Source organism: Protomyctophum bolini (genome assembly GCF_963924005.1).
Source record: "Protomyctophum bolini genome assembly, chromosome: 17".
In the NCBI taxonomy this organism is placed as follows: domain Eukaryota; kingdom Metazoa; phylum Chordata; class Actinopteri; order Myctophiformes; family Myctophidae; genus Protomyctophum; species Protomyctophum bolini.
Genome location: NC_137878.1, coordinates 8,576,462 through 8,586,869, shown reverse-complemented (window position 1 = coordinate 8,586,869; position 10,408 = coordinate 8,576,462). Strand labels below are relative to the sequence as shown.

Genomic DNA, 10,408 nt, shown 5'->3' with positions numbered 1-10,408 from the left:
TCTGGCGGCCACGCGAGACTATTTTGCAGGTCAATTATGCCACTTTTACATAGTCCTGCAGTGTGCACTGTGCACACTGCACACACACACACGCGCGAAGGAAGCTGTATACAAAATATTAAACCTAACTTTTCCCCCTTACAGCAGCATAGGCCTAAATATAAACAACTAATGTAGTCCGTCACTGATTCACTGTCCATGTTTCTTTCTTATTTTTACTCCTGAGTCCTGATGTTTTTGGAAACCACCTGAACTACGTTTCCCACAATGCCCTTCCAATGACGCCGGGCGGACGTACAGTTCAGGTCAGGAAACAGTTGACAGTCACGCTCCTTTCGGGCGCTCAAAGAATTCTCGCTGCCGACTTTTGCTTCCCTGTCTCGTCTCGATGCGTAAGTACAGAAGTCCTCTATGTATGTATCTACATTATGCTGTGTAAAAGCTCTGTACGTGTAGATGATCAGTGAATGCAGACAGTAAACAAGCCACCGCATCGATCCACAGTGACTGACTGACACAGCGTCAGCGACAACAACAACATCCCTGATAAACAAGCATCATTTTGTCAGCCGGTGCAGCTGGTAGTAGGCTACGATAACGGTACCAACCGTACCATTGTTATGTTGATACCAATGTTTTGGATCCAATGTAGATATTTGTACAGAATATAGAATATATATATTATATATTTGTTCTTTTTAAAGATGAAGAGCAATTGCTGTGGAAGCTCTGTAGTGTGGGGACTGTTATAGTTGCTTTTTCTGGAGTGTGATTATGCATGTTTCTTTCAAATCCAAATGAAGGTAAAACGCAGCTTTGCTCGACCATCAATAACCACGCAAAGTTTACATTTATTTTTAAATGTGTATTTACTCATTTGGTGACGGGCAAGTCTGTTTATATTCCTGTTGTTGTTGACGACGACAATTAAGCCTCTGTAAATGTAGCCATCAGGCTACACGCTATAGCTATCTGACTTTTAGTCGTTCCATTTGACACATAATAGGGCTGCCAATTGTGAGAATCCAGGAGGTTTTTGGGAGGGGTGGAACACTAACTTGACTGGGGAGACTCCCTAGCTCTGATCCATAGCTCTAATGCGTTTCATTTACGCATTTAGAGCTATGGACCAGAGCTAGAGACTCCCCAAGCAGAGGTCTGGACTCTGGAGGTCCTCCCCCCCAGATGTTCCTGTGTTCTGATGAATTTGGGGAGTTTGATAGGCTACTTTTATCAGGCTTGCTTTACTAGCATTGGAAAATGATGGGTATACAGTTTCAGCCAAAACTAGGCGTACAGAAATTAATTTGATATGATGGTTGAAGCAATCAAAGATCGATCTTTAATAATAACCATTTCTGTATGATCATTAATTGCACGCATTGCTCACACTGCGGTAGCCTGACACTTGGTGTAAATTTTCACTTCATTATTCATAATTTTTTGAGGGCCCCTCCTATGTCCAGCTTTTCCGGGTTACAAACATTAGCCTTTCGCCTTTATTTCATATTTTTTATGGAGGGACAGACAGTATAGCTGACAGGAAATGGGGAGGAAGACATGCAGTAAAGGCCGTCGGGATTGGGAGTCGAACCCGCAGCACACTGCCAGAAGGCTGGATTTCCAGCCAAGGTGCCTGGACCACTGAGCCATGGCCCAGGCCCCAGCCATACTCATCTGCGAAGAGAAAAGCCTGGTCACAAACTCACAATATAAGGCAGAGAGCGCATAGGGATAGGCGGAAATGTTGGGACGGAACATCCGTCAGATGTATTTCTCTCGGATACAATATCTTCGTTGACCGATCCCAACACTTGTCTCATTCACGGAGAATGTAAACAGATTTGTGAAGCGTCGACGTCATTTCCTTGAGCGGTACTGATAGCTATTTCGGGACTCATTTGTAGATCTGCTATTTTGTGAATTAATTTGAATGTGCCCTGTCACCCTGTTTTCATCTCACTTCTTGCCCTGTCACCGGGTTCCACTAACTGATGTTCATATCATGGCTATCTCTGCCCCGTGAGATATCTTCTGTATGCAACATTCAGTGACGTCTTGCATTATCTGACGTCTTGCATTATTTTGACCCTGTTGTTTGAGATGTTGGTCTGTGTAATGATTACAATAATGCTATACAATATGCTATTAACCATGTCCATTCTGGACATGGTGAGAGATCATTTTGAATGCTACCATCTTCTCTCCCGGTATAATGGGTAATATATCTGGTGGAAAATCCTTCTCTATCAGGTACTTCCGCCAAATTTCAGCTATGCACTCTTTTATTGTGCCCAGGGTGCACAGACATTGGCTTGTGAATTGGCTGATCACCCCATAGCGATGATTAGATGGGCCGAGCAAAGTACAATTTCAAGGTAAAAGTGGGGGGCGGAAAAGTGAGGACGCAAATTGTGATTTAGCCAGAATGAGATGATGTATGTATGATGATATGAGAGCCCCTCACTTCACATGGGTGTGATTTTTTTTTCAAATCCTCCCTCCATGAAGGTATATATCATTTCCTGTGTTCTGGTGAATTTTGAGTGTTTGATACCAATTTGACCAAATCACATCCATGTTGGTGTATTTATTGTTGAACATCTGCAGCGCAATCCTCATTTCGTTATGACTTTCAGATGCCATATTAGCTTCTGAAAGTGTGTGTGTGTGTGTGTGTGTGTGTGTGTGTGTGTGTGTGTGTGTGTGTGAGAGACTGCGTGTGTTGCATTCTTGTAGTAACCACAAACCACAACATGTTATCCTTATCTGTGTATCACAGGACATGATCTGAAATGCACTCACACCGGACGTGATAAAAAAAAAAAAAAACGTGTTGGTCATGAGGAGCACATCAGCACATTGCACAATTTGCACTCGCTTCTTTATTATTATGCAGTTTGAGTTGCAGGTTTATTTGCTCTGCTGCTGAAACCAGAGCTGACCGGTCTGACCAGCTGTTGAATAGCCAGTAGTATCACAGATGGCAACCCTGAGTCGTAAATATTTAACCTATGGGTTTAAGGATCTTTAACACAAAAGTGAAGACTGGGCTGCATATCTTATCTCAGAGGTCTTTTCAGGCCACGGACCCCTTATATGAGAGAGAGAGAGATAGAGCAGGGCCAGGGACCCCCATGACTCTTTGACTATCATCAGTGTATGCAAACTCATTGATGGGTATTTCGGGACTCATTTGTAGATCTGCTATTTTGTGGATGGAAGTTTACAGGTTCCCAAATGACTTAAATCTTATGCCCTGCGTCCCACTGAGGTACATCTCATCATTTCTGCCCCAACGTTTAGATAGTATTATTTATGCCCCAGCCGGCGTGAAGATAAAGGATTGTTTTTTCTCCTGTTTGCCAAAACACTATTGGCCCCTCGGTAACAACATGTTATTTTAGCCTTGGTGCTTTGCCCAGAGCAGACAATAGGGATGCCAGGCTGAGGGTTAGTGTAAATCACACTATCGCACAAAGATTTGGCGGCCCTGCTGTACTGACTTCGAGGACCCCCTAAGGGTCCTGGACTCCCTGTTGAAGACCCTTGTCTTCTTTTATTGGAATTCAGACCTGCCACAGAATTCCCTGTTTTTGTTTGAACACTAAACAAGTGGAACATTCATTGTCTCATCCCTGGCCATACAGGTGTGCCTTTCCTAAGAACAATGATGAAGCCTACTGAATAACAGGGTACAATATCGGAGACTGGACAGTGGAATTGTTGTGACAGTGCAAAGTTTCAGCCATATGGCTGTTTTTAGTGTGAATTTGATCCATGAGACATTTCGTGGGGAATGAGATTTCGACACTACATTCCCACAGCAAGGCCACTAGACAAGAGTGCTCGTCACATTGAGAGTTTTCATAGAATCAAAAAATGAAGCACAGAAATAAATGTGTTTTCTTTCTGTTACTTATTTGTCAGTGTTTGTTGTTCCTTCTCTGATGTCTGTGTAGCAGGCAACGATATATATCATAAAACGGTAAATGATTCAAACTGGTGACAATATGAATTAAATCATGTTTAAATCACAATTTTAATTGTGATTAAAATGAATTGTGGCCATCTTGGATCCTAAAACACAGGGAGAGAGGTGGGGCCGAGAAAGGCCCTTTAATATTCAATTCACAGCAGCTTCCTGGAAGGCCCAACCCTCCAGTAATTTTTGCTGACTGACTGTGGCCTAATGTTCATCAAACTGGGGGTTCTTGAAGTTAACTACTGTGACAGTGCTGTGCTGCAAAAATACCCCATCTACAATACTATTTTGGAAGTGGAATACTTTTGCCTGACATGCCCAAAATAGGGCTAATTATTTTTACACGCCTCGTAAAGCCTAGTGACGACTAGTTGAATACATGAAGATGTTTTTTGGTCGCATTCGTAAGCCAATCATTTGATGACCAGCAGAGACTCAATTGAGTCTCCTATTGACCGATGTGACAACAAACAAAGAAATCTCCATGCATTTTAAGGCTTCATGGGGTGTGTAATTGATGGGCCTATTAGGCTATTAGTATCAACTTGTCCATGGGTCATAGTGAGGACATGTGGCGGGTGTCTGGGTGGGCGGGTGCATCTAGCTGGTGGGGGACAACATCACCAACCGGATTCTGTTACCTCTCTTTTCATAATTTATTCCCCTCAGTCAGTCCGTGTCCCTTTCCTGACCTCAACAGGATATGCCACTCCCACGGCCACGAGTGCTGATAAAAAAAAAGAAAAAAGACAGTGACAGGGTTTTTGGAAAACCAAGACACACACACAATCATCTAATTTCAGTAGGCTATTTTCTACCATGCCTATACCATTGGACATTTCGGAGGTGTGGTTAGTAAAAAAGAAAGGAGTACTGTGTCAGCCATCCCCACCCAGAGCTGCAAAGAGGCTCCCCAGTGATCTAAATGGGTAATCAGGTTTCTGGGCTAAGAAGCACCTAAAAAAAGAGATGTCTTTATTGTCAGAGTGACCATTGACTGGTCATCTCTCGCTTGCTGCTGTGGTACCCTGGTTCTAAGTGGAGTCTCTCCTTTAAAGGGTTGGTTCTTATTTTTGGACATGAAGCTATGAGTATGAAATGCTTACCATAAATATCGCGGTTGCAAATTTATTAATTGACTGGCCGAGTCCCCTGCTGGGAGCGCTGCTCCTGTTTGTGGCGCAGTGATACTGAACACAAAGAAAATAGTACCATGTGAACCAAAGGTTGAACGAAAGTTGGTCTATAATGGTAGATATAGGTCAACGATACGAATGACGCTAGTTTTGTAGATAATGCGTGGCCCCCAGTGAGTAAGTGACCCTGGGAACTACTTGATATTCCCATAAACGGGAGCAGCACTCCCAGCACGGGACTCAGCCAGTCAATTAATACTTTTGCAACCGCAATATTTATGGTAAGCATTTCATACAGCTTCATGTCCAAAAACCCGAACCAACCCTTTAAAGAGGAAACGGCCTGGTAAGCCTTAGCTGACTGCCTGGAGCTCTCCTATGGGTTGGGATGGGATGGAATGGAATGGGATTATTTTTATCCACCATGTGTGATGTGGTCACTGGTCAGACTGTTTCAGTTTACCTGTAAGGATGACTGTTCTATTTATTTATCTATCCACCCCACATTCCAATGTGCCTTTGGTAAACTGTATAGTGATTGTGTATGCATGTGACTTTGTGTGAGAGAAAGATATTCTAGATTTAAGCCATGGAATAAATGCCAGAAGTCCCAGTGGGGTTATAAAAACGACATGAATCCAACAACTTTGAACAAGAGGGGCTCAGGGGATTTGGGGTTTTGCTGTCACTGGCCTGACTGTATTTGATTGTTTTGAGGGTTGTTTTGAACAATTGTGGGAGTTGTTGCGCATTAATTAAATGCTATTTAATATCTAATCTTATACCCAGTGCAAAGAGCAGCACAAGTATCATGTGATGGTGTACAACCGGTGTAGTTTGTCTCGTCAGGCAAGTTTATTGGTGTATTTGCTTTGCTGCTATCTACATGTCCCATCTAACTATCAAACTGAATTATAGAAACGCCCCAAAAACACTTGCACCGTCCATGCATTTTAGACCTTGTGCCTTGTTTATGTGGTTCCAAAATGTAGGTCATCAGAATACTGTGTAGTACGGAATTCTTGTATTGGATTTTGTATAAAGTTAAGAAAATAGGCATTGTAGCAAACAAAGACGTGTAATTATTATTATTACTTATTTTATTTTATTTATTTTTTACTTTTTTGCATTTCTGCTTCATTTCTGCTTAATGACAGCGAGTGAGACAAAGGAAAGGCAGGAGAGAGAATGGATAACATGCAGCCTACAGCTCTTACCAGTTAAAGGACCACTTCACCACTTTTCTATCTACCTATCTTCATTTAAGTGGTCCTCAACCTTTTTTTCCCCCCCTACTCGGTCTGTCTCATAAGAGCGCTGTGGGCAGTTCAGAAACGTGTCCACCAGTGACATCATCGATGGGGACTACAACAAGCTAATGGAGGCTTTTGGCGGGGGATTGTTGCATAGCACTTGTTTATTACATCTCCTATTCCTGCGTTTCTTGTGTTTCTATAGCTCTCCGAGTGAGGCAGCAATGACCCCGAGGAGTTCCGGGCTTGGGTGCCTGCCCTGTTTGCACCGTCGGTTTGATGCCTGGCATTTTGCAGCCGAGCCTGTGCGGAGCCAAGCCTTGACGACGTCCAGTTCCAGCGGGTGTCGGCTATAGACGACTTCCCTCCTTTTTGTACCTCCAATCGACCTTCAACTTGAATCACATTTGAAAGCTTTCCCCCTGCCAGTGTACCTGTCCCCTCCCTCCCCTCTCCCCTCTCCCCGTCCTCCCCAGCCCCAGTGTACCATGCTGGGCGCGCTCCTCCGCAGGAACATGTCCCAGCGGTTGAGCATGCTGCTGCTGGCCTTCGGCCTGGCGTGGGGACTCATGATGCTGCGCTACGCCGTGCAGCAGCCGGCGCGCCACCAGAGCAGCACCGAGCTGCGGCAGCAGATCCTGGAGCTCAGCCGCCGCTACGTCAAGGTGCTGACCGAGGAGAACCAGAACGCGCCGGGAGGGCCGCAGGGGACCTCCATGGCCGGTTATGGTGAGGACGGAGGAGGGGCCGGCGTTGGGTTATTATAACCCCTTCTGACCTGAGATCAGATTGAAAACTGTGTCAGTCGATTTTTCAAAAATGGCAGACCTACAAGCTCGTAGCGCGCCACTCGGTGGCGCGCTATGAGCTTGTAGATCTGCTGTTTTTCAATAGCTAAAGCATAACATAATGCTGACACCGAAATGGGTTAAGCATGTCTTTTGAATTGTTTTGGTCACATTTTAGTCGCCTAGAATGGTGTTGGTGTTAGTTGGTCTGGGTTTTAGATTTTAGTCGACTAAATCTACAGTTGATTTAGTCGACTAAAATGTATTTTTGGCTCACATGCTCACACGTTGGGAGCTTTTGATCCTGCTATTTTCAAAGTGTAAAATTGACTTTGTCTTTTACGTATACTGGATCTCTTCTCCACTAGTCCCTTCCCAACACTTTAGTCTAGTTTTTATTTGATGACGAAATTGTCACTATATTTAGTCTTGGTTTTAGTCATCGTAGCTCATATCTAATTCACTAGTTTGACACAATTTCTTAAATTTGGCATTCTGTACAGTAGGGAATCTGTAGGGAATCTGTGATGTTTTAAGTGTCAAACCTCTTAGTTATGAGTGGGTTAATTAAGTGTTTTAGTATTGATTGGTGTTGTATTTCAAGATGTTCCTGGTTGTGCTAGGGCCCTTCACACCTAGAGCGTGATCACTATAGTATAAATATGTCTTTTTAAACAATGTTCTAAATCAGTGAATGCCATTAATGCCATGGCCTGTTAAATAATTTGGCATTTGAGCCACGGACCACCATTCAATGACATTTAGACCCTCTCAGACCCAAAACTGACGGATATTTTGTTGTTGGATAAGATTTAGCCCACAATAGATGACAGAGGAAAATTGATCAAAATAACCAATTCTACATTCTCTAATATCTTGTAAATTAGGTAATGAAGATGTTTAACAATAATTTAACTCTTGAGAGCGTAAACCTAAATGGACCCATAAGGTTTCCTTTTACGCTTTCAAAGAGTTAAAGGTAGAGTAAGTGATTTCACTTAATTCAAATATCACTTATTTTTGATAATCATCTCTACTATAGAGTGTGCTGACCATATAAGGAGTTCCTCCCTGTCCCCAGATAACCCCTGGGGGTAAAAAAAACCTTAGGTTTCGTTTTTGACTCTCTATCCTGATTGGACGAAGGCTTAGGTCCCACAGCCAAAAACGAAACCTAAGGTTTTTTGAGTGAAATCACTTACTCTACCTTTAAAGAATTATAGTATAATAAGGGTCCATTCGGTTACCAACTCCATCATTTAGCTGGGGACCACCTGCAGTGACGGCGGCTCCAGAAAATCGTGACTGGGGGCTAATGCGTCTTGGTTTGGCCACTTGGATGATCCACTCGTAGAACAGATGTCCAACAACACTTTCTCTCCTAAGCACTGCATTTTATTCATACTAACTCATGTCAATTATGGTCTGGGCCTCAAAAAGATGATCCAAGGGGGCACGGTGGCACAGTTGGTAGTGCTGTCGCCTCACAGCTAGAAGGTCCTGGGTTCGATTCCCGCTCGGGGCACTGTGGGTGCTGGCGGCGTGTTTCCTCCTCCGCGTCATCAGTGCCCATACCCGAAGGCGGGGTTGGCGAAAGGGCCTTTCTGTGTGGAGTTTGCATGTTCTCCCCGTGTCCCCTAGGGTAGGTACCCTCACAAAAACATGCAGTAATCCTGGTCTCTAAACTGCCTCCCCCTGGCCAGCCGGGGCGCCTGATGGAGGGGAAAGGAACTGGTTGGAATAACGTGTTCCTTCCACGCGCTATGTCCAACCAGGGAAACTCCCCCCTGTCAGGTGTAAAGGAGCAACTTGGACACTCAAGCATGAAGGAAGCATGAGTTAAGTCCGTTGCTCTCCCCAGGTTGGCGGAGGGTGTGTAGAGCCCAGGATCACAGTAGATGATTGACACAGGGGTGAAAAATGGGTTACAAAATCGTGGGATAAAAAATATATTAAAAAAAAAAAAAAAGATGAATCCAAAGAGCGCAAAGTGAAATCCATAAAATTCACGCATGTCTCCTTTTCTCGCACAGCCGATTTGAAGAGGACCATAGCCGTGCTGCTGGATGACATTCTAACGCGGCTGGTCAAACTGGAGGGGAAGATCGACGTGTCGGCCAACGCCTCCTCCGCCAACACCTCCCATGCTGCGGCGGCGGGCGGCGTCCTCTCCTCCGCTCCTGCGTCTATACAGAGAGCCTCAAAGCAGGAGACGGTGGGCCTACTAGGGCAACTAGGGACTGCGCGCCTCCACCCACACACACCTAACAGACCTAGACCGCATCAGGCACCGTAGTCCTTAGATAGATGTAGGTTTTAAGCGCACCACACGTTTTTCCCCCAAATCCCGAAATTAACATACTAGATTGATGAAAAGCAATAGCAAGAGAGGCATGGACATCCACTGACTTAGAACATGGGAATGCATCTCAGAAATGCATCCGCTACCTCCTAAGGAAAGGAGGAAGACTGCTCAAGGCTTTCTTTTCCTTTCACGCTGATATTTATTTTTTTACAAGGAGCACTCTGTCCGTGCCCCTTTTTTTGATATTTACTTCACTAACTTAATTTGGTTTGAATTTCAGATACTTTTTATGATGATGGCATAATGGAAAGAGCTCCTGTTTGGGGAAAAAAAAAAGCATAGGGGTAAACACTTGCAGTGGAACATTATACAATTATTTACTTCGTGAAAACTTCTAGGAATGCTTAAGCGCATGTGTTTCCTATGAATTTGCAATACCGCTTTGCCCACAACAAAATGCTGAACACACACATGATCCAAGTGCTTATATAGAGGAATTGGGCCTCATTCACGAAATGTGTGTATGAACAGATTAAAGCACTCGTGCAACTGTTTCCATCAAAATAGACTGGTTCATCATTCTTCATTTTTGTAATTTTTTTTAGTACAACACAAAAAAAATTCAAAACACAACAAAAACCACACTCATCCAAAAACAAAACAAAAAAACAAATATATATCATCATACAGTCCTAATACATCATTCTTCTTTGGTTTATTCGTTTGTTGTACATACAAAGCCTGAAGGCAATTACAATGTCTTATTCTTTAGTTAAAGTAGTGCCAAACCTCATTTTTCAGAAAAAAAAGAAACCATTGTTTTTTTTGGAAGCATTCAGAGATGAACACAATTATGTCTCTCACTCACTGTATTTTCCATTTCTGTCATTTTGCAGGACGTAAGTTCAACGAAAATGACTGATCACCACTGACGAGACTTT

The 10,408-nt window shown here is 43.6% G+C and overlaps 1 protein-coding gene across 2 annotated transcripts; it reads left to right on the top strand.

Annotated features, from left to right (window-relative positions):
- Positions 1-297: 297 nt before the first annotated feature.
- ccdc126 (coiled-coil domain containing 126) lies at positions 298-10,031 on the top strand. Of its 2 annotated transcripts, none has more exons than XM_080788089.1 (3): positions 298-392; positions 6,580-7,103; positions 9,196-10,031. In XM_080788089.1, exons 2-3 carry the CDS (start codon positions 6,863-6,865, stop codon positions 9,456-9,458), a joined length of 504 nt encoding a protein of 167 aa, XP_080644215.1. In that variant the 5' UTR covers positions 298-392; positions 6,580-6,862; the 3' UTR covers positions 9,459-10,031. The 2 variants fall into 2 exon arrangements, with proteins under 2 accessions (XP_080644215.1, XP_080644216.1); XM_080788090.1 differs by lacking the exon at positions 298-392 and adding an exon at positions 582-600.
- Positions 10,032-10,408: the final 377 nt, after the last annotated feature.